Source organism: Chanos chanos, chromosome 11 (genome assembly GCF_902362185.1).
Source record: "Chanos chanos chromosome 11, fChaCha1.1, whole genome shotgun sequence".
NCBI classification, from domain to species: Eukaryota; Metazoa; Chordata; class Actinopteri; order Gonorynchiformes; family Chanidae; genus Chanos; species Chanos chanos.
Genome location: NC_044505.1, coordinates 10,946,651 through 10,971,739, shown reverse-complemented (window position 1 = coordinate 10,971,739; position 25,089 = coordinate 10,946,651). Strand labels below are relative to the sequence as shown.

At 42.3% G+C, this 25,089-nt stretch overlaps 2 protein-coding genes across 2 annotated transcripts in view; one reads left to right on the top strand and one right to left on the bottom strand.

Moving 5' to 3' along the window:
- rbm47 (RNA binding motif protein 47) overlaps positions 1-7,807 on the top strand; it is a 14,357-nt gene extending 6,550 nt beyond the window's left edge. The window contains exons 2-6 of the mRNA XM_030788027.1: positions 1,912-2,641; positions 2,799-3,270; positions 4,982-5,188; positions 6,394-6,584; positions 7,558-7,807. Of these exons, the coding sequence (XP_030643887.1) occupies positions 1,943-2,641; positions 2,799-3,270; positions 4,982-5,188; positions 6,394-6,584; positions 7,558-7,803 (1,815 nt within the window). The 5' untranslated portion in view covers positions 1,912-1,942 and the 3' untranslated portion in view covers positions 7,804-7,807. The remainder of the gene's footprint in view (positions 1-1,911; positions 2,642-2,798; positions 3,271-4,981; positions 5,189-6,393; positions 6,585-7,557) is intronic.
- Positions 7,808-12,417: 4,610 nt separating this feature from the next.
- Positions 12,418-15,648, bottom strand: LOC115824024 (5,6-dihydroxyindole-2-carboxylic acid oxidase-like). Its single transcript, XM_030788100.1, has 7 exons — positions 15,294-15,648; positions 14,364-14,686; positions 13,994-14,198; positions 13,356-13,523; positions 13,051-13,230; positions 12,792-12,938; positions 12,418-12,623 (listed from the first exon to the last, which is right to left on the bottom strand). The coding sequence occupies exons 1-7, from the start codon at positions 15,646-15,648 to the stop codon at positions 12,418-12,420; spliced, it is 1,584 nt and encodes a 527-aa protein (XP_030643960.1).
- Positions 15,649-25,089: the final 9,441 nt, after the last annotated feature.

Here is a 25,089-nt window from a genome sequence, read left to right as displayed (position 1 = left end):
CAAATGATGAAATTTCTTGTAACTGATTAGCATCGCAATCCCACAAGAAAGTTCCAGAAACTCATCAGGATTAAAGCCAAGTAGCATTGAGAGTATTCTAGCAGCCCACAACCTTACAATGTTACTTTTTATAGGCATTTTTTTTCATTAGCAGTTACCTGTGTATTTGGCCTACATTTAGTCTTTTATGTGATCTATACACCTATCACATGCTTTTTGTGATAAAACTCTGCGTCTGAGTCTTTGAGAAAGGAATCTTTTTTTTTTTTTTTTGAGACTTACACAACCTCTGTTGGAATTCCTTGTCATTTCACCTTTCTTCTGAACTGTGCTCCCAATTGATTCATGCAACACATTTCACACACTCACACACACACACCCACACACACACACACACACAAATGCCATTTATAGCATTGCCTAGCTTAGCAAGGGACAAAGGGAAAGAACAAAATTTCCTTTATAGAAATTGTATTGTGACAACTAAAGTGAACCTTGACTTTTTGTGTTCTATTCATATTTGAAAGATGTCTCAACATTAGGCCCAGTCAGAGATGTCTGATTGGATAAACCAGCCTGGCTGGGTCCCTGATTGGTCAAGCAGTTTCTTTCCATCTCACTTCCTGTTTCTGCCTGGCTTTGAGCCAAGTTTTGTCCTGATTTTGTGTGTGTGTTTGTGTGTGTGTGTGTGTGTGTGTGTGTGTGTAAGAGTATTGCTTATGAGGAAGCGCGCGCGTGTGTGTGTGTGTGTGACTGAGGTTTAGAGCTGCTTTGCTGAGTCGCATGTTTCCCCAATGCTTGTCACATGCTCACATAGTGGACTTCGGAGAACTTGGAATGAAACCTGCCTGCTTCAAATACGTAGGTACTGTGCATTTGTGTGTGTGCGTGTGTGTGTTGGTGAGAGCAGATTTAAACCTAGTAGTTCAGAGACGATGACTAATTAATGACCTTTACACCAAGTTAGCCAATCTTAATGTTTATGGCTCTGTTATGACTTGGGAAAAGTTAGCAATCCACCTGACAAACAGTTTCTGTGTGTGTATGTGTGTGTGTGTGTGTGTGTTTTCCGAGCTTTGCGTGGATCGTTTGGTCAGTACACTGTGTGTGGGTTTCCAGGGTGCTGTCACCAAGCAACCCAACTGTTTCACCCTCCAGCCTAGTATCAAAGTTCAGAGAACAGTGTCTGTTAAAACGACTGGAACAGTCTTTGAATCAGACCATCAGAGTGTTTGAATAGTTTTGTAGGATATAGTGTCTGTTTGTGTATTTGCCGGTGTGTGAGTGGTTTTTTCCCCGTCCTGATTACTTAGAGGTAAATCAGGTCTGAACAATTTGTGCTGTTTAGAGATTTTGTTTCTGATGGAGAATGTAAATGAGGATAAGCTGGTTTTTATTTGGGAGGCTTAAGTGCAGAAAAGGATTTTCTTGTGCGTGTATATGTGTGTACATGTATATGTGCGTGTGTTTGTGTGTGACAGAGAGAGAGAGAGAGAGAGAGAGAGAGAAAGATGACAGGTGTAAGGTACACTGATATGGAATGAACTCCCTCTACTGGTGACTGTAAACACATGTACACACAGACCAGTAACAGGAAATGTGTCTGGCACTTTTAGTTTCTCACTTCAAATTATTATCAATCCGAATAGCAGATTTTATCGAAAATAATTAAAAAATCACATTTTCTCAGTTCACTCTCTGATTGCAGTTCTTCTGTATCTTTCCAAAATCCAAGAAAAACAACAATTGCTGAAATGAACATTATCAACTTTGTTAATGAAAATTGATAATGTTCATTCTTCAAGGTGATGCTGGTAAAACACATAACAAAATAAAAGTTAATTTTAAGTAAAATTGTCGCATTTGTTCATACTATTTAAAGAATATTACATTTTCTCCCTCTTTCCTCAGGCCCTATATTTGATTGGACGCTTGTATCATAATGACAGCAGAAGACTCTGCCTCTGCCGTCGCCATGAGTAACCCCAGTCCCTCCTCCAATTCTAAGTCTGCCCCCGCGCACTCCCTTCACCACAGCCCTTCCAAAGTCCCAGAGGGTGTGGCTGGGGCTCCAAACGAAGCAGCACTATTGGCTCTGATGGAACGGACAGGCTACGGAATGGTGCAAGAAAACGGGCAGCGAAAATATGGCCCGCCCCCTGGCTGGCAAGGCCCGCCCCCTCCGCGCGGATGCGAGATCTTCGTAGGGAAAATCCCGCGGGACGTCTACGAGGATGAGCTGGTGCCGGTTTTCGAGACGGTCGGCCGGATCTACGAGATGCGATTGATGATGGACTTTGACGGCAAGAACCGCGGCTACGCCTTCGTCATGTACACACAGAAACACGAGGCCAAACGTGCCGTACGGGAGCTCAATAACTACGAGGTTCGACCAGGGAGGCTGCTGGGAGTCTGCGGAAGCGTGGACAACTGTCGCCTCTTCATCGGAGGGATCCCCAAAACCAAGAAACGAGAGGAGATCCTCGAGGAGGTTTCCAAGGTCACCGAAGGCGTCCTGGACGTGATCGTGTACGCAAGCGCTGCTGATAAGATGAAGAATCGTGGCTTTGCCTTTGTAGAGTATGAATCCCATAGAGCTGCTGCCATGGCAAGACGGAAACTCATGCCTGGGCGCATACAGGTAAGCAACGCGCAATAACAACGCGCAATAACAACGCGCAATAACAAAAGTGTGTGTATCAAGAAGATATATGTTTTGTATGTGTGTGTGTATGTGGCAGTAAGATATGGCTGTTAAATGCTATATTTGTGTGTGTTATTTATTTATTTTTTTTAAGCTGTGGGGTCACCAGATCGCAGTGGACTGGGCAGAACCTGAGATCGACGTTGATGAAGACATCATGGAAACGGTGAAGATCCTCTACGTGAGGAATCTGATGATGGAGACCAGCGAGGAGACCTTGCGCCAGACTTTCAGCCAGTTCAATCCTGGCTGCGTCGAACGAGTTAAAAAGATCCGAGACTATGCCTTCGTCCACTTCATCAGCCGAGACGACGCCGTAGTGGCCATGGAGAACCTTAACGGTACGGAGATCGAAGGCTCCTGCATCGAGGTGACCCTGGCTAAACCGGTCGATAAAGAGCAATACACAAGATACCAGAAAGCCGCCAAAGGCTCTGCTGCTGCTGCTGCGCCAAGCGACAGCACACAACAAAGCTACGTCTATCAGTGTGACCCATATACACTGACCTATTACGGATACCCCTACAACACACTCATCGGACCTAACCGGGATTACTTTGTGAAAGGTTGGCACTTACCTTAAGTTTCTTTCTCAAATCAAACATTTCCTGGGAGGGGGGGGAATGATTGCTATTCAGGGTTATTAGTGGATAGTCTTTATTGTGAAAACAATCATATATCATTTTACCAGTGATACAACTACAATTTTAGTTGAAGAAACAAAAGAGAAATCATCCTAAATTTACTGGAGACTTTCAGTAACATCTGATGGACTTATGGGGGAATCTAATCTACTGGAGACTTTTCTGAACCCACTATCACAAATAATTGATGTTCTGTGGTTTTGGGTCGGTTGTAAGAGGTTTTCAAAATATCTCAGATCATTTTCATTGCTGTTTACTGTGAGAAAGAGGGATCTGATTTCATATCTTCATTAATTTTCTCAATCCATTCCATATATGACTTTAACTCACATTCAGTCAAGTCCATATATGGTCATCCTTTATGTTAATGAGATGTAACCACTCCCATATCTTGTGACATCTTCACTTTAATGCCTTCTGAACTACACTTCCCCTCAACCATCTGGTTTTATAACTACTTAAAAAAAACGCATAATCCATAATCAGAAACGCAGAATCCGAAATCAGAAACAGTGCACAAATCACACACAAATGAGGAGAACTACGAGTCATTCAACCTAAGTGCTACTGAGAAACAACCTAACTAGCAGAAATATTCAGTCCACGTAAAAATCGATTGGCTAGCATATAGATGATGAGCTTCAAACAAACATTAACATCACTAAAAGCACACATGGACTCTTACACATAACATGTTGAAACAAAAAACTCTGAAACAATGAGTCACTTACGAATAATGGAGATCACCACACCCCCATGTTTAAATATTCAGACAGGACTTCTGGATGGCAGCATCAGCTGTGATCTCTACATATCAATGTGACAAAACCGTCTTTGTCTCCACATTCATATCTTCATCTTAATACTTAAATAATACTGGCAATATTTTAGTCTAGTAATTTAATTTAAACAAGGTCCCCTTCTTTGTATTTTAAAATGATCTGAACTCATCTAGTTTTAGACCCCCCCCCCCCTCAAAAAAAATGTATATCAGAAAAATAGATTCCTGTACTACCCAACAAATTGCAATATGGCCTTTCAATAACCCCATCTGGTCATGATTATCTTGTACTAAAACCCTGCAACGGTTTACTTGAAAGACATCAAATTCAGGCAAAAACCCATTTAAATCAAACTGCCCTTTCAACAAATACAAGGATTGATTTTTACAAGAAAGCTTAAACTTACGCTAAAAACTGAAAATGATATGCCTTGTGCACACCTCAGTGTTTAAACAGTTTAAACATTTAACTTACTACATAACAGTGCTCTATATTCCATTGAAATCTACTGGTCCACCTATATCTCAATATTTATGCAGCGCCACCTGTAGACCTGTTTCAGAAGTACGCTTTCTTCGTAATCTGAAAAATACCACGGATGTCTTGGTGCTTAAACAACACTCCCAATCATTCAGTATTTAAAAAGCACCCCTTTACCTAAGTATTCAGTCAGTACCAACCATATCTATGTAGTCAATGTCCTTTACTTCTAAGTTTTTAAAACAGCGCCCCCTATATTGTAGTGATAGAAAGTTCACAACTCCCAGTGTAGGTTAGAGTTTAAATAGTACTTAATGGCATTCACTAAACTTCAAAAACTGAACAAAAGCCCTTGTGCTTTGTATTTCAAGCAGGTTCTGTAAGAGGGCGTGGTCGTGCAGGGGCTGGTAATAGGGGCCTGGGGCCACGGGGCTCTTACCTGGGTGGTTACTCTGCTGGCAGAGGCATTTACAGCAGGTACCATGAAGGCAAGACCAAACTACCGGAAAAACCCTACGAGCTAATGCCTAGCCTGGAACTGGCAGCAGTCAATCCAGTTGGCATCAAACCAGGCACAAGTCAGTATGAGACATGGACAATAATACACCACACATACACAATGATGCCCCCTACGACACACAGACACACACATGCAGCTCTACTCAATTCAAAATCTGCAGGGGCAAGCACTGGTTCAAGATAGCATTCAAATGAATTAAGTTTAGAAAAGATGGACAAAAAGTTTGATGTTTTAACAACAACAACAACAACAACAAAAACCTAACTGGCATCAACAAAGTTTGAGAGTGATATGTGACTGGTAACAATGTGAGTTCAGCAGAAAGCATAAGAACAACAAAAAAATGCTGCCCCCTTCTGGTCTGGAGTTGAATAGAGCTATAGCGTCACTGGGACTGTATACCCCACCTCTATTCTTTTCCATTAATGTGATTTCTCTCTTATGATGCTTTATTCTTTCTCCACCTATGAATCACATTTAAAACTCTTCATTTGCGTAATCAGCAGATGTGTAGATTGCTGTTTTGTGTTTTTTAATGTGATCCAGTAGGAGCCTGATCTGGGATCCGTTGGGTAAATGAGTTCAGTGTTCCGGAATGGATCAGACTCAGCTGAATTACAGGCTGATTTGCGTCATCCAAACCTACTGATCCCCAATCAGAATTAACTTAGAGAATGAAAAGGGGCTTTGTCTTTGAAAACAATGAGATGTGTGTGCGTGTGTACACGTGTGTGTGGGTTTCCTATTAAGCCGAGTCATACACTTGCCAAAATACAGGTTATTCAAGTCTATCTTTCTCTCCTTTTCACCCCTCCCTCCTTTACAAAAAGGCAAGAATTTTTGGTTTATGTCAAGAAGAACAACGGCTGTCTGTCTTTAAAAGATAAACGTCCAAATAACAGAAAAAAGAGAATAGATAGACGAGAAGAAGACAGTTAAGGAGTTCTGGTTGGCCACACATCTGCGTCGTCCGTGGAACATTCTTCTTTTTTCCTTTTCATCATCCACTCTTCTGTCACTCCATATATTCACACCTCCTCCCACCAACCAACACCCCATTGACTCGTTTTCTCACTCTGCCGGTTTTGATAGCAACAGTTTGTCCTAGCATTGTGCAATCTTTATTAACATAATAAAAAAAAACGATATCTCATTACATTCTGAAACTATGTAATTCAGTTTAAGCACATTTAGATACATAGCTGATTTTTACGTCTGTGCATGCTAACGTGTTTGTTTACATGCTTGTGTGTATGTGTCTAGTGGCCTTACCAACTCTGGGTGCACAGTATCCAGTGTTTTCAGCACCACCTCCAACTGCTAAGCTGATGGAGGAGGGGAAGATGCCCTCGGTGGAGCATCTGATAAACCCAATCGCGCTACAACACGAACACACCGCTGCTCCTGCCACTGCTGCAGTTATTCCTGCTGTTTCAACACCTCCACCCTTCCAGGTACCAGCCTGCATTAGAAAAAACAATTTAAAAAAAGCACAGAGGATCCATAGGATATTCTCTGAGACACCCCCCCCCCCCCCCCCCCCCCCCCCCCCCCCCCCCAAAGGAAATGAATGCTAACTAAATGTGCTAAACTTAAACATAAAATGTCAGTTAGCATAGCTCAAGCGAGTACCAGTAGTTTGTGAGTGAAGGCTAGCCAGCTAGCTGCTTAATGCTTGATCACAAGAAACACTAAGACCTTGACCAAGGACAGCAATATTTGCGTTATGCGTTTCAGAAAACAAACATAAGCCAAGTAGCTAGCTCCACTTGAATTTTCATCGTCAAGTGCGTCTGAGATTATATGACATTGCTATTTTTTTAAGCTTGATGATTTTACACTTTTTTTCACCTACAGTGAAAAAAAGCAGTGATTAAATGTACCACTGTTTGATTTCGGAAGATTAAGGCAAAACATAAGATTATGAATACTTCACAGATACTACAAAAGTATTAAAAATCAGGATTAAAACTGCTTTACAAAGTATATTAATGACAAATATTTCCAAAAGGCAATGAGAATTGATCGTTGACTCTTGTGCATTGAAGATTCATATATCAGTTACATAAATAATAGCTGTTTTTGAAAAAAAAAAGATTATGCTTTAGCTCAGTGGCCATCCTACTACATGCTCCACTTTACCAAATTTATGCCAAATATACACACAGAATGCAAAATAATCACACTGTAAATACATGCTAATCACATGACAAGCATTAGACATAAACTTTTCAAAACATTCTAATAATATGCTAATATAGTCACAGACTATAGCCTATATATGCTAATCACGCACTGACATATTCATCCTGTGTAGTGGTAATTGCACCACCACGCCTGTGACGAGAGCGTTTGATAACAACCACGACAACGTGTTAAAACATTTCCGTTTCTCTCTTTTTCCCCGCGCCTCTCTCTCCGTCTCAGGGTCGTCCTATCACTCCTGTGTACGCCATGGCGCATAACGTGCAGCGTATCCCCGCGGCCGCCAGTCTCTATGGCACTGGATACGTGCCCATTGCTGCTCACGCCAACACGGCCGCATTGGCGGCGCTGCAGAAGAACGCAGCCGTGGCCGCGGCGGCCTACGGGGGCTACGCCGGCTACGTCCCCCAAGCTTTCCCCGCCGCCACTTTCCAGGTGCCTATTCACGACGTCTACCAGACCTACTGACCCGTCCCAGTCCAGCCTGAGCCATTGTCTCTCTGAGCGGAGTCTTCAGAGAGATTGAAAAGAAAGAGTGAGAGAGAAAGACATATTGAGGTGTGGGGAGGGGAGGGGGGTTCCAGGCCTCCTTCGTTCAACCCTACCCAGGAAAACAATGTTCACTTCTCAGCCCTACTGTTTGTGATATCTACTGTGCGAGATTAACTGAGCCGACCCAACCTCCAACTCCTCTAAACCTCGCCTCAAGTGTACACTCCACGACTCCTCCAACACCCAAACCTGATATCTCCACCTTTAAACATACATTTAGTACCTAGTGAAGTGTCGTCATCGTCTGCTAGGGACGTCACCACTCCATTAATGTTTAATACATGTCACTCCTCTGCCACCATGGTAACAGGAACACTGAAGGAACATTGTAGTATTTATGGAGACCTGAACAGAATATTTAATACTGTTAATTGTCTTCTTTTTAGTTTTGAGTTTGTTTCTGGTGGGGGGTGGGGGGGCAAAAGAAAAGAAAAACAGTTAGATAAGGAACTGCTGAGCAGAAATATTAAAGTGACCACTGAAGAGAAAAGAAATATTTTAAAGTGTTGTATGAAAGCATTGTATTTAAAACCGATTTTAAACAAACAAGGTTTAAAGTATTTTACTTCACGGCGAAAAAAAAAGAAAAAAAAAAAAGTAAGCTGGAATTCTCTGTCCGTCCATCTGTTTTTTTTTTTTTACTCCCAGTTTGGAGTGAGGATGCCTAAAACACGCATTTGTTTGAGTCTGGTTATTTCTGCTGATGTTATTAAGTCATTCTAATGTTTTTGTGTCCTGTGTAAGTGTGGGATGAAGGTTTTTGAAATATAGTTTTTTTTCCTATCAAAGTAGCTTAAAGAGGCCTTCTATTTTAAAGAAGAGCATGCAAAATGCCATGTACAAAACACAAACGACCAACTGTTGTCTTATTTAAACAAACATTGAAAATGACGTCTAATTCACAAGAACTGGCATAAAACAAAGAACGTGCTGTGATACCATCCGTCTCATCCCGACTGTTTGTGCCACATGGAGCTGAATTGAAGTTATGCTGATATGTACAACTGGAAAAACTTATACAGGTGACACAACCGACCACAACGTTTTAACATGCTTGGATGCAGTGACTGCTAGTTGGCTAATGCGTTTAACGGGAAGCCGTTTCAGCGAAAGGTTGATTTTTCATTCTCTCTGACTTGCTCCTAGCAGTTCTTGTCTCGTCAGCAGTCACAGAGTGACAAACATAGGCTTAGAAACGATGTCCATACAGTTAAGGACTTTTCTTTTCTTTTCTTTTTTTTTTTTTTTTTTTGGAAAATGGTTTGTTTGCATCACTTTCTTGTGTCTTGAAATCAGGTTAGGTCTGTCTCCAACGTATGCGCTATGAGCCTGCCTTTCCTCAGACGAACAAATATGACAGAGGCTTTTTATTTCATGCCAGAACTTTTTATTGTTGTCTTTATTCTCTGACATTTTCGATTTTTTTTTTTTCTTAGATCATTCATTTGGATTTCAGTCGGGTCCTACACTGCTTTTATCACGATTTCTGAACCAACTTTTTTTTTTCTTTTTGATGTAGTGTTTTTCTCTTACTCATTCTGCAATTGTTCTTGTTTGTTTGTTTGTTTGTTTAAATTCTGTCACAGATTTAGTGGTATTGAACTGTGGTTGGCAGTGTCTCATTGGTCAACTTTGCTGCACTTAAAAAAAAAAAATTACAAAAATATTTCGAGGAGTGAGAAATTACTCTCGCGACCTGAATATTCATGTTATTTAAAGCCAACTCATTTATATGTAGTTATTTAAACCCACCAGATGAAGATGTTGGTAGTCATAGCGACCACATGAAGGCGTAGTTTAACATACTGTGTTTTGTGTGTGTGTGTGTGTTTTGGGTGTTTGTGTGTGTTTTTATTTTTAAATTTTGTTTTATGACCACTTGATTGTGTAGATGAGCGTGTGTATGTTTTGAAGTCATATTCGTATATTTTCTCGGAAGTAATATGCAGTCCTTTAATGGGTTTTATTTGGTTAGTTGTGGATCTGGACTCTCCTGGATCAGGACTGAACTGAACTGGACCTAACCGGACCAAACTGGAGCCAGAATGCACATTACAGAACCCTGCAGTTTCTCTCTTTATTGCTTTATTTTTTTTTTTTTTTTGTTAGACAGGATACTCTAATGCCCTCTGAGATCTAATGTATGTTTCACCAAGCCTTCTCTAAAAAAAAAAAAAAAAACAACCTATATGCCAGTCATATTCCATCTCATAGATGTATATGTATAACATCTCTGTCCTATGACGGCTGAATGTCACCACTGTGACATGTCTGTGACCTGTGTATTTCACCAATGATGCCTTTTCCAACACTTCTGTAGGTCACCGCTGCGCCCCTCAAATGAGTGTTGGGTGTAGTGTGGTTTCCTTTGTGTAAACTGAAGTGTGTCCTATATTAAGTTAGCCTTATTCTCATATACTGGACACTGTTTTTCTCTTCTCGTCTCTTCTCTTCTCTTCTCTTATACAGAAGGGTAGGGTATGGAATAATTTTATGTGAGTTATTTTTACTTTTGTTGTTGTTGTTGTTGTGTATTGGGATTGGACTGGTAGAGTGTATGATGACATCATCCATAATAGTTATGCTAAGGCAGAGATCAGGATTCAGTGGGTTAATGAGACTCAAACTGAGGCTACATCTACAGACAGTTACACAAACACACACGCACACACACACGCAACGTTCATACATGTACACATACACACAAACACACACATCTCCAAGCACTCACATAGACTTTAGCATTCTGACCATACTGACTCCAGTGTGTTACTGTGTGTGTGTGTGTGTGTGTGTGTGTGTGTACGCGTGTGTATTTCCATTTCTGTGTGTTGAGTTCTGTTTGAGAAGAGTTTCTCTACTGTAGTCCTTTAGCTTGTGTTATTATGATATTAAGAAAAACAGTCAGGATGTATTTAATATATTCATTACATGTTGTTGTGTATGAAGTAAAAAGAAATGCTATAATATATTTTAAGAGAAAACATTTTCTTTTCTTTATATGCACACTCTGTAGAGTTTAAAAGATAAACTGTAAAAAAAAAAAAAAAAAAAAGAAAGAAAAACGAAAGAAAGAAAAAAAGATTTTTTTTTTGCCAAAGTGCTCAATGGTGTTTCAGCCTTCACAACGAATTTCTACGGTTTTGTTCTTATATGTATTTGGCAGATGGTTGAAATGATGCCATGCATTGGGTATGTGTTTGCCAACCGGCCAGTACAGACTGATATGGCATCCATTAACAACAAACTTGCTTACATGCGCGATCATTTCATCAACACTACATTTGTAGTTTTTTTTTCTTCTTTTTTTTCTACACTTGAAAAACGTCGATGTCTTTTTCTACTTAAAACAAACGAACAAGGTGTGGTTATCTGAGGAGGTCTAGTATGTCCAAACTATTTGGTCTTGTCTTATTTGCCAAAATATGCTTTTAATATTTCATCTGTACACCTGTTTGAACTATTTTCTATCATGTGATGTTTTGAAAGGCTTTTTTTTTTTTTTTTGGCATTGTATTTATAGCGGTAAGGTAGTTTAATAAAGCATTTTCAAAAAGAACATTTAGGTTTAAGTGTGTTGTGTTTTTTTTTTTTTTTTTTAATGTTTCTTAATGAAGGTAAAGCTCTGTGTGCATCCTGATTAAAGCCAGTTTTTCCACACATCCAAACAGTAATTGAGTGCCAATGACAGATCTCAGATCAGTCGCAATGCAATTTTGCTCTCTTCTGGTGTGCATAAGCATCCCCTGCTTATGAAATAAATCTGTACATATATTAGTATGTTTTAGCTGAGTGGCACTGGTAGTCATTTTGGTGCTTGGAACATCTTAAAAAACAGTTCATGGTATCGCAATCTGTTGCCTCCTTCTGGCAAAACTATGCTATTACAGTACAGGCCATCCCACATTTCACCACAGGAGGGAGTTCAACAAGTAGAATGAAATCAGGGACTTATTCATTTCAAACAATGTATATCGAAATGTATTTTTAAAACATTTCTCAAATTTTATTTGATGTTAACATGAGAATATTTGGTAAATAAACAAACAGGTTTTCACTAATTAATAACAGTAATATTGCTACACTGAATTTCTCTTCTTACACATTTGACTACACCGGCAGTCAGTAAATCACACAACTCAATATCTGTTTAGTTAAAGTTTAACTTTATTGTGTCAGGAACAGTAATATAAAAAGGGACACATTGTCTGTTATGTTACGTTACTTAAATACTTAGAGCACTCATAGCCTTTATAAAGCATTAATAAGCAGATATGAATTTGATTAAGTGCTTATACGAAACGGGCCCCTAAGACAAATTGTTATCACACCTAAATGACACATTAGATGTGGAAAAAACAATGCTACATGTCAAAGAACCCCCTGCATTTTTTCTCAAACTTTATGCAACCGTCGTGTAGTGCTTATAACTGCTTTATGAATGCTTTATGGATCTTTTATATTTCGTCATGCAACGCAGAGTGAAAAAAAAAAACAACAAACCATAAAATAAAATTTAAAACCGGTCGCTTAGACCACCGACTGCGTTTTGTCGACTCGTCTTTCGTCCTCTGAATAACGGCGGAACTGTTCCCCCAGCAACGGCTCCAGACCCTCCATCGAACTATAAGAGCGAGCCCGCACGGCACACGCGATGACTCCGCCCACTATCGCCACCACCAACACTACGGCAACGATCGCTATGGTGATGATCTCGGAGAGCGTATAAGGGCGTGCTGTGGAGAAACAGAGGTAGGCCACATTAAAAAAACGCTAAAAAAAAATACGGAACTTGATGTGTAGCAAGTGTAAGTTGGAGAACTCATGTCTGGCTTAAGGCACCAGCTGAATACGTTAGATTGGAACGATCATGTTATCTATGAGTGTGAAGAGCTGTCACTCACTGGGCCACTGAACCTCATAGGTGTATCCCAGGTTGTCAGGGGCGGGGACAAACACGTCAGCGTTTGTGACTGGCGGCCAGAACGGCACCATGTTGAACTCTCGATTGTGACCGATGGGAGCGTTCTCTTCTGGGTATGCTATAGTTCCTGTAACACAAATAAAAATGGCAAAATACAGTGCATTTGTATCCGTGTGTGTGTGTGTATGCGAAATTTGCACAAGGGATTCAGGTTTACGGAGGAACGGGTCGTGAGTTACCTGGGGTGTGACGTCTCAGCCACTCATCGAAGATGGCGTCAGTGAAGGTGTGTAGCAGGACAAAGACGGGGTCATTGGGAGACAGGTGTGTCTGGCCGCCGGTTCCGTTTAGGAACAGGTGAGCCAGGTTATGTAGGCTCCGCACCACAGGGTCATAGGTGCCCTGGGGGGAGCTGTAACCTTTACATCAAAAAAAAAAAGGGAGAAACACACAAAGTATCAGCCAAAATGGTAACTTACTATAATATGTACTGTAATAACATAACTTAAACTGTACAAGGTGTGTGTTTGTGTGTGTGTGTTACCCTCTATAGTGTTCCTAAAGCTCTCTGATGATGTTGAGTAAAAGGGTGGCGTGTCGAAGGTGTTCAGCTCCAGGCAGTCGACTACGTCTTGGGGTTCCGGCAGCCTCTGCACCATGGGCCGAGCCACGTTACCAGCTGGGTTACGCCTAATTGGACTGCTCTCTGAACCTACACCCGCCGAGAGAGGGAAGAGTGATTAAATAGACACACACAGAGTACACACACAGAGTACACACACACACGCACACACTTAGGTTATTCACAGGCTGCTTGTTCGCACTAATCCTCTTAAACTTCTGAGCTAGCTTAAGACGGAAAAGTCCTTGTAAGGGAAAGACTCACTGTAGCTTCAGTCATATGATTCCACCAGACCTTGGACCATTCATTCCTCATAACTCTCATTGTTTGTGTGTGTGTGTGTGTGTGCGTGTGTGTGTGTGTGTGTGCGTTTGTGTGTGTGTGCGGGTGTGTGTGTGTGTGTGTGCGTGTGCATGTGTGTGTGTGTGTGTGTGTGTGTGTGTGTATGCGTGTGTATGTGTGTGCGTGCGTGTGTGTGCGCGTGTGTGCGCGTGTGTGCGCGTGTGTGTGTGTGTGTGTGCATATGCGTGTGTGTGTGAGAGATAGAGAGACAGTCTCACTGTTGCAGATGGTGCCCAGTGTGTCATAGTCTTCCACACTCTCACAGATGACCCTCCACTGGGAGAACACTGAATTGGTGCTGATGCTGTTGATGTCAAAACTGCTCCGGGCTCCCAGTAAGTCATCAGTGCAGATGTCGCATTCACTGCCACCGATGGCGAAGTTCCAGTACGGCAGGGCAAACGTTGGATCCTGAAGCATGTCCTACACACACACACACACACACACACACACAAACACACACTGTTTCTTGGGCAGAGGCAGACAAATAAATTTGTATAATATACATGGATTGATATTTCAGGTAGAGTTCATGTGTCAAGTGGATACTTCAAATACTTGTATCTGATTGGCTAATCTCTCAATTACCTGCATGTCTCTCTCCAGTTGTAACAGGTGAAATCTATGCCAGGTGATAAATCCTGGTCCCTCGTGTGAAAAGTCGACGCCACCAAAGCTCGGCTGGCCCGGGCCCATGAAGGTCTTGCTGACCGAGTAGTAGTGAGTCCAAACAAACAAGTTGTAGATGGTTATGTTCTCAAACTGGACCGTGTTTCCGTCCGGCCCGAACAGGTCCTGGTAACGGCGTGTGCATATGACCACGTCGGGATGGATGGTCCTCTTGGCCTGATCCAGGGCGTTGACAAACGCTCTCTTCTCCTCCGCACTCATCTGCATGATGTTACGACGCACTAGACCAACACAGAGACGTCATCCTAACTCAAACGCTCTTCATTCATCAAATGCATACAGTGCAGCTCTGCTTAAAAACCCAAAGGCTGAATTTCTGATCTGATACATTTTAGACAGTTGAAATGATTGTGTATGTGATGTATGTGTTGTTGTATATGATGCAGGGAATCAAATAATTCCACAATGATTAAATAATTCCTAAATTCACAGATAAGCGTTTGAGAGGCCCTGTCTCAACTCTCTTCCACTCTCTTCCTCTCTTTCCCTGCCACCTTGCTCCCTTAATGCACAGGAAAAATGGCGGTTTGGATGAAAAGTCTGTATGCCATTCGTGTGATGTTTGCCATTCACATCAGCCCTCTGAGTCTTGTTAGAACTTTAGTTCTGGATCCTGTCAGAACTCTGCTTTTGTAGCAAGTAGAAAGCAACACAAGGTAAAGGAGACATGTAGGAGTACTAGGACAGAACTCAATACTTCAAACATTTGTTTGAACAGCATCTGATGAGTGTGTGTGTGTGTGTGTGTGTGTGTGTCTGTGTGTGTGTGTGTGTGTGTGTGTGTGTGTGTGTGTGTGTGTGTGTGTGTGTGTGTGTGTTTTCACTTACCCACATTTACTCTCTGGTCACAGTTCACACCAGTGAATCCATGCCTACAGCGTCCACAGTTATACCCAGTGAAATTCCCATTGCACCGGCAGGTTCGGTTAAAGAAACGCAGTGGCCAACGCTCGCGATCGTCTCGACCGTCGTGAGGGTACTGTGGCCCGTGAGGGCGTCGATCTGCCACAATGGACACGCACTGGCCCCGCCCAGTGCTGGAGCCGCATGCGTCGTTGGCCAGCCCGCTGGGGGACGGACAGCACTCACCTGAGCGTAGACCCGCAGTGGTCATGCATTCCCGCGGAAACTGTGCTTCTGCTAACGCGAGACACACGCACACTGCAAACACACTCCGCCACATACTGAGGAGCATAAAACATACACACACACAAACACACACACACACACACACACACACATTGTATGTATCTGTCAACACATGTGATTTTTATATATTCCTGTAGCATTTTAACTTACAGTGTTTTAGCTGTGTTGCTTAGAGATTTTTAAGCTACTCTGTATGAATGCATTTGTACATTTCATTTCAGTCTTAAAACAGGAATCTTATTTTACAAATAAGCCAAAGCCAAAAAAAAGAAAAAAAGCCCTTTTATCTGGTTACTCCTCACTCTGTCACCACCTGTTAGCTCAATTCTTCACTTCATCTGGAACCTCCTTAGGCATAAGGCAAACTATTTATTTTTAATAATGTATCTACATGCTGGTGAATATTTAGCCAACTGGGCTGTGTTTATCATTAAAACTAACATGTATTTACATGATTCTTCCTCTCCTTCACCCATTGGACTGACTACACCAAAGATGTCCAAGTAAGTAAAGACTTGCTGCTTCATAAACTTCCACAGAAAAAAAGACTTTCAATAAACATTTTTTTTTCCATTTATCTGAGGAAAATTAATAATGTATTAAAATTTATGCTGTGCTGTATATGTCGATATGCTGATTATGTCAATATATACAATATTAAAATAACATGATACATACAGGTCTCTTCTGTTATTACTGTTATATTAAAGATTCCACATGCCCTTAAACATACCCAGACACACCCAAACAAAGGCAAAAAAAGCTGCATTCAAACGCACGTACAAATTAAAATGTGTAAACATTTCTGATCTTTTTTCAGCTGCAAAAGTAAAATTGCATCTTGCGATGTTTTCAAGGAAAGGATTTATAAAGTCTCAACCAAGCTCCTCATTTTCATGCAGCTCAGGTTGCCAGGGAAACATGATATGTCTTATGTGAAAATATAAACATTACCAAAAAGAAGATAAACAAGCTCTTAAAAAATCTCTTAAGGGTTTCTTTTCTTGTCTTTTTCTTTTTTTCTTCTTCTTCTTTTTTTTTTTTTCACCAAGCATTTAAATACTTTATGAAAGTTTTTCCCAAATACACACAGCAAAAATACCATTAGATCTCATGAACGTATATCTAGTATTTTCTCCCAAAACACCCATCAACCAATAACAACTTATTATTATCATTATCATTATTATTTTTTACTGAGGAAATTGTCACATAGTGTTATAATGTAACACAATACAATTGTGTGATGTCTGTACCTGATTTCATCCGTTGTCTCCCTCTCTCTCTCTCTTTCTCTCTCTCTTTCTTTCTCTCTCCCTCACCTCCTCACTCTCTCTCTCTCTCTCTCTTTCGCTCTCTCACATCTTTTCTTCCTTTTGACGGTTCTTAAATACCTCTAGCCCTCATGACCTCTTCATCTGTCTAATTCCCTCGTGATCGGCAGCCAGTGGGCACATACTCTACATCTCCCACCATCACACACACACACAGAGAGAGAGAGAGAGAGGGGAGAGAATAACAGAGCAAGGGAAGGAGAGAGAGAGAGAGAGAGAGAGAGAGAGAGAGAGAGAGAGAGGGACAGGGGAGAGAATAACAGAGCAAGGGAAGGAGAGAGAGAGAGAGAGAGGAGGTGAGGGAGAGAGAAAGAAAGAGAGAGAGAAAGAGAGAGAGAGAGAGAGGGGAGAGAATAACAGAGCAAGGGAAGGAGAGAGAGAGAGAGAGAGAGAAGCAGAGTGTTGTGGTAGTACTACCAAAAGGCTACATCTAAAAGTTAAGAGGAGACTGAACAAATTGTAAGGGAGAACACACGTCACATTTAAAATTTTGTTTAATCCTGAACATGTGAAATGTACACATTTATTACAGAAAATGTCAAAAGCTTAACACACATACATTAAACAGGACATTAAATGCAAGTAAGACAACTGGACATGAATTATGGTGAAAATTGGATTGTTTTTTCTTTACCAAAATGAAAGAAACATGACTTCAGACACATTGAGATATAGTATAAGTCTACTGTAAGTATTAGGACGAAATAAACTTGTTCTAGTTAAAGTTTGCTTGATGTGCAGCTGGTGTCAACAGAGACCATTCAAATGGTTCTACCTCATTAGAGACTTACCTTGGTGAACTACCACCCACACACACACACACACACACACACACACGCACACGCACACACAGGCGCACACACACACACACACACACACACACACACACACACACACACACACACACACAGAGCTCTACTTAACTGATCAAAAAGGCCTACTCTGGAGGTTACTAAGAACAAATGAAAGAATTTTAGAGGTTCTATCGATTTCCGTTTGTCTTAGAGAACTGAGGTTCTAAGTTCTTGTGCTTGGTTCTTGCCGTTGACTGGCTCTTCTGTAGAGTCCAGTTGTATGTCTGTCATGGGCACTTCATCCTGCTGCATTTGTGAGAGCTCTGTAAGGTCGTCTACTGTAGTGCTGTTAAACACACACACGCACACGCACGCGCACACGCACACACACACACACAAATAATCATGTTATTCCAAAAAATGTTCCAAACAAATTGTCGCCTGTTGTCTTTATGTAAAGCATCAGATCGTGGGTGGGTTTCTGCTTACTGTTCGTCGGCCGGTATGGTTGTGTCAGTGTTGGCTGCTCCGTGTTCTGAACCTCCTGTGCCCTCCTCACACACTCTCTCTGGAGCTGACACACTGTAACCAAACACACCCACCCACACACACACACACACACACACATATGTTAGAGGTAATACATTCACAGACCTAAGCCATGGACTGATATACAGCACAAACTCATCGCTCTGCCCACCTGTTTGGCTTTCTTTTACACTTGAGAATGTAAACGATAGTGACAACGGTTTGAAGAATGAGGAAAAATGCAGCTGCGATAGCTCCAATCTTCCATGCCTCCTGTCCTACAGAACCAGATTCTATAGTTGAGAGAGAGACAGAGAGAAAGATAGAGGGACAGAGAGAGACAGAGAGAGAGAATCACAAGTTTATTACAACACTCAGCATCAAGCAGGGGAGAACCCTCCTGCTGAGGGACCTCACTACCTAATCTAGGTCTTCAGGAGTTTTGGAATATTGAATTCATTGTGTCAGGACCTGAACAAAATCCTTTGATAGTGCTGTCTTCCAGATGGAGAATTTCACAGTCAGGCTCTAGATTAACCCAACACCTCAGCCCCATTGTCCACAAGCCCAAACCCTGACCCTTTCCACACATTTAACAACTCTAACCCTTCACAAGGAGTTAACACACTCATTAACACTACCTCACCCTAAAACCTTCGCAATGGGTTCACACATTCTCTAAAACTACCAAACTGCAACATACCCATAACCTTTCAGAACTGGTTAACAGAGTCGCTGTTAAAGCCTTATAATCATTAACTCTTCCCAAGATGGTACCATACTCATACATGGAACAGATATTTAGTGTGAATTAGAAGAATGAGCTCAGTTATGAGTAAAGGGGAGGGTACAGAGGAAGAAGAAAGCCGATAGAATTGCCTTTTACGTCACTCGATTGCTCCACCGACTGGTTGGAGTCTTCTTGCCCAGCACCCAGTGTGGGAGTCAGGGGGATCTCCTCCAGAGCATTGCCCAGTGTCGGCACACCTGGCTCGGGCTGCTGCTCCAGTGTCGAGCCCTTAGAGGAGCTGATCTCATTCTCTTCGACGGTCTCTTCATCCGTCACGCTGGGCTCTGCCGCGGTGGGACCCTGGGACTCCACCAGGCCCTCGGTTTCCGTGGCAGCCCCTAGCATGACACGGGGTTAGACATTTAGAATGTTGGTGTGAATGAGTCTTCTCCTCGTGAAGATGTATGGAATTTAAAACAAAGCTCTGGAAAGCACATACACACATGTGTGTTACAGCCATAGAGCATTATTAACTAGCGAACCGGGTTCAGCATGTTCTGTGAGTTCAGAGAGGCTAAGTGGGCAGATCTATGTGTTGTAGTTGGGCTCCACTCTATCCTACCATTGCGTTCTGCGTGGATTCCAGAGTATTAGAATAGGGGTCACTGTTCTTTGTCTTACTTCTGTGTCTCCTGGTTCTAAGGGTTTTATGCTGCGTTTCATATAGTACAGCAGTTTTCTGTATAGAGGTCTATGAGCTTTTCACATTAGAATCTATTTGCTGTCATGGTTATCTCACGAGGTATGTGTTTAGTAGCGTTAATTCCGCGGAACAGCTTTGTGTTCTTTCAAAGAATTCTATGCGGAGTTCTATACGCTGCAGTAGAGCTCCTTGTATAGATGCCAGAGGAGGTCTGTCACCATGACTTTGTATTGCAAATGTGGCTTTTCTCCTGAAAGTCTACTTCTGATGCTGTTATTTCTGGTTTATGATTTTTGTTAGTCTCTGTAGAGCATGTTTGTTACATGAAGTAGGTCAGAGGAGAAGGAGGGAATTTTCAGTGAGTAGGCCAGTAGCTCATCACCGACAACATTTCAACTTGTGTCGGTATTTAGTTTTATGAGTATTTTTGGGGGTGGGGGGATGGGGGGAGGGGGTTGTTATAAAAAAAAAAATAAAATAATCTCTCGCCCCAAAATTTCCGAACTGCACGTCTGGCGTTTGATGTTCTGACAGTTGAACTTCTGACTGTTGTTTTCGTTAGTAACCGTTTTAGCTCTCGCGCTGTATATCAATAAAAATATAATCTATGAAAAATATATACCAAAAAAATAAAGAAATAAAACGAAAAGAAAACACAGCACCGCGTTTTTTCCCTCCAGAGATCACGAGATCAATGGGATATTCCTCAGAGACAGTTGTTGCTCGTAGACACAAGCATTGTCAGAGATAGTGTGCTGTTTTTTCAGTGATGGAATATAGAGTGCCTGTAGGGCAGAGAGTGACTATGGTGTGCTGAATCTGTGCTTGATAATGTGAGTTTGGGGTTGGGTAGGCATGAACTGAAAGAAAAGACCATTAGCGTTGGAACAGCAAGCCACTGTTTAACACTGCATGTAACTCCGAATGAATGATGCAAAGACATCAGCCAGAGGTGAAATGTTAGTTCGGATGTAATAAGGAGAAAAAAAAAAGTGTTTGCGTGTGTGTGTGTGTGTGTGTGTGTGAATGGGGTCTGTTTCCTTGTTTGAGGGCAAGTGTTCATTGTCCGGTTTATTGTGAAGAGTTGCTAGTTAATGGTTAAGTCCAGTGGTTTGGCCCAAATTATTTGTCTAACTGAAAGGTCCTGCTGTTTTGAATACTCTCAGGTTGTTAATAAATATCAAGACTTTTTGCATGTCGGGACTTTTCAAATCAGTGATGTCACTATGAGTTTTTGTGTCATATTTGTTTTCTCTGTTGGTGCATAGACTCATTTACCTGGTTGCTCAGGGTCACTGGGCTCAGTGGTCTCTGGTCCGGCTTCTCCCTCTTCAGGCACCTCCTCTCCTTCTGTTACGGACTTCACGACCTCTTGCTCTCCCTCTTCAGTTCCAAGCTCTTCTTCTACCTCATCTCCTCCCCTCATCTCCTCTCCTGTTTCCTCCTCTATTACACCTCCCCCAGCAGTCTCCTGTGTAACTGATTCTTGCCCCTCCTGTTCCTGCTCTCCATCCCCTGGACTAGGTTCTGGAACATTCTCTGGTTCTGGTTCTGGTTCTGGTTCTGATTCCACTGTCTTTGTGGTCTGTTCTGCTTGCAGCTCAGGAGCCTCTTCTATGGATTCACTATCTCCCTCTGTCAGTGTGACTTCCTCTTCAATTTCTCTTTCCGTTTCAGTCTGTATATCTCCCTCTCCCTGTTCCGATGTCTCTTCTTCAGTAGATTCAACAACTATTCCCCCAGCTCCCGTTGCTCCTCCTGTTTCTTCTTCCCCACGTTCTGCTGCAGTCTCTGTGGTCACCTCCTGCTGAGCATCAACAGTGAGTTTCTCATCTGGAACACTCTCCCCAGCCTCATGAGCTGTTTCTACCACACTCACAGATTCTGCTTCGGACTCTTCTTCTTCCACTGCCTCAGAGCCACCCTGAACTGATTCCTCGATTGATTCTCCTGGTTCCTCTATTAACTGATTAAGTGTTTCTTCTGGTTCTTCTTGTGCTGCTTCTTCAATTGTCTCTAGTGGTTCTTGAAGCGTTTCTGTGGACTCCCAAATTGATTCCACTGACTCTGCCGGTTCTGACTCTGCCGGTTCTTCGACTGTTTCGACAGGTTCTTGATCTGACTCCTCTGCCTCTGGAACCGGCTCTTCAATCGACTCCACAGGTTCCTGAACAGATTCCTGAACTGACTCTACCGATTCCTGAACCAAATCTTCAGCCGGCTCAGACGCTGAATCTCCCGGCTCTGGAACTGATTCCACCGGTTCTTCAACTGACTCCTGCACCGGCTCAGTAACCTCCTGAACAGACTCTTCCTCTGCTTGCTCCACTTCTGGTTCAGTTGATTCTGTGAATGGCTCCACTACCCCGTCATGCTCTTCAGCTGTGTGTTCAGATGTGGTCACCACCACAGGCTCAGATTGTCTCGCGGCCACGGCCTCCACCGTCAGCTCGGACTCATCCTCGGACGCACCATCTGCAGCCGCCGGCACTTCCTCCGTCGCTGGTTGATCTTCACCTTCTGGTTGTTCCTCTAGACCCTCCTGAGACGCGTTGATTTCATCCACAGCTTGCTCAAAGGCTTCTCTGATGGTGTCCTCGCTGGTGACTTCCGTTGCCAATTCAAACGCGGTCTTCACAGCATCTTCCACTTCCCCGAGACTGGGGGACGCTGGCTCGGGCCCAGCTAACTGGGGTTGAGGTGCAGGGGACAGGGACGGAAGGGCATCATCTGTGCGGTTTCATGAATGAAACGAGACAGATTACAAACACAAGCTCCACGGAGGTGTATCTATGTTTTTGAGTATCAGCCAGACTGGATGGCATTTTAACACCATTGAAACAGATATAAAGGCTGAAGTCACATCAGTGACCGAGACATAAACATACTAAGCTTCACAAACACACACATTTGTATGCATTAGAAATTCGTGCTATAACACACTCAAATATTGCCACATGCACTGACTATAACATTGTACATATTGCAAGCAAGAACAATTAGACTAATTTGATATTACATAAATATCATCAAACTCTACTGACAGGGAATGACTAGTTGCCCAACTGTTCTGTTCCCCTCTCACTCTCTGTATTATTTCTGTAGGTTTTAAGCGTTTTGAAGTGGTATGACTCTCATGATACATTACAGAGAGCAAAATAATGTGATCAATCCCTTTGTAACCATACATGTTTTTTACATCTAACATCTGACCTTGATATGGGTAATAACAGTCCGTCACTGTTATTGTAAAAAGAATTTTGTATTTGAATTTTAATCCTCGTGCTCATACTTTATAATCTTGTTTATGGTCATTAGATGAGAGTCACTTATCCTCTTCTGGTCATTGTTTGGAGCTTTGTGAGTTCATTTCTAAAACAACTCAGCAAAAAAAAAAATTGACTTTGATTTTTAGTTATATGAAAAATCAAATTTCCTGTTTTCTTACTGAAACTACATCAAAATACTTTGAAGAAAAGAAGATACCATACCTTGGGCTTTGGATAAGTGTAAGAGAATGACCAGGATAAATCCTCTGAGAGAATGCATCTCCATGTTTGATGAATCTCAGGGAGGTAATGTCCAGAGGTGTCCTCTCGCTTGTTTATTGGAGTGTGTGTCTGTGTGTGTGTGTGTGTGTGCGTGTGCGTGCGTGTGCGTGCGTGTTGTGTGCCCCGTACGTGAGCGTGTGTCGGCCACGGGAGCAAGCGCGTTGGTTCCAGAGACGGTGCGAGACACTGAAGTAAAGATGTCCTGCAGTCTGAGAGAGAGACTAAAAGAGAGAGAGAGGGTCTCTCTCACATTTTGTCATGCCCTTTACATTGTCGTCGTCCACCGTAGGCCATCCATCCCGTCTGGAAAAGTTGCACGCCTCTGCGGAATGCTTCATGGATTCGTCTGAACGACCTGGACGGCATGTCACACGCACTCTGCGAGACTTGCCGTTACAATTATGGCCGAACTGTGACCACGTCAGACGGACGCGTTAGGCTCGAGTGTTTGAAGCGGCAGCAACGAAACCGCGGGCCTGACCTGTAGACGATGACCTGCCAGTTGCCTTATAAAAGTAGAGCGTCAATTATTGTTTGATTGCGTAACTTTGCCCTCTTTCATTACTGGCCTGACACTGTGAGCAAGAAAGAGTTGCACTTGGATTGAAAAGCCCATTCTTTGAGAAATGTGCATGTTTTGAAAGGATGTGGCGTGAGATTCATTAGAGTTTGACTTTTTTTTTTTTTTGGAAAATCAAACCTTTTTTTCGCATGGTCTTGTTGTTCAAAGGAAATGGTTTTTTTTTAGAGATTGCATTTATAAAGGCCAAATCGTTGTGGCTACCACAGGGTGACATTAATGGATGCTTTCTACTGTCATTTCTATGGCCATAGAGAAACTTTTGCCAGTACAATCACAGCGGAAACTCAAATAATAATGACAGATTTGTTGTTCACCATTCTTGTTTCCCTTGCATCTAAAGGCATCTATCGTCAGTGAAGCAGTTCACGCCGCATACAGTATCGCCTGCAGAGCTGAGTTCTCCTCATCACATGATAAGTCACCCAGTTCTTTCTTTCTAGCTCTCTCTCTTTCTCTCTCTCTGTCTGTCTGTCTGTCTCTCCCTCTCTCACTCTAACTCTCACTCTCCCTCTGTGTCTGTCTGTCTGTCTCTCTCTCTCTCTCCCTCTCCCTCTTTCTTTCTCTCTGCCTCTCTGTCTCTCTCTATGTCTATAAAGAGTCTAAAAATTTGGTGCCCACTGCAACGACTTACGTTTCCAAACTGACTACATTTCAGCACTCCTGAGTTCAGATCTCCAGCGACCAAAAGCTTTTTTTCGAAGCCACTGAGGTCAGGCACATGTGAAGTACATATGAATGCGTAATTTCATTTATGAACCATTCGTATTCACGCAGTGTCTCTGGCACAGGACCGTCCTGTCGCGATACGGAAAACGCAACACAAAACGCAAACGTTATGCCAACATTTTTCAGCGCCAAAGACTTTGTCTCAGGACCAACAAGCTTACCACCCCAACCAGAAGAATGTTTGGAATGTTTTTGCCTGTGTGTTTCAAAACACTAACCCTTTCTCATTCACTCACATGACCAGGGTTCTGGAGTAGGGAAAGCTATTGGCTCGTCTTTCCCATTTATTGTTAGCGTTTTTTTTTTCTTTTTCTCCTCAAGTTCGTGACTTTAGGGGATTAGGGCTGGTACCGGAGGCTGGTGTGATATGTTAACGTAGTCACATGCAGTTCACATTGTGCGTGGTAAGTCCTGGGTAGGAGAGTAACACGGTTAGCTTGTGACTGGAGAGATTAGAGTTTTAGGGATCTCAGATCTCTCAGTGTACATAGAAAGGCAGCATTACCCACAGGTAAATTGACAAAAC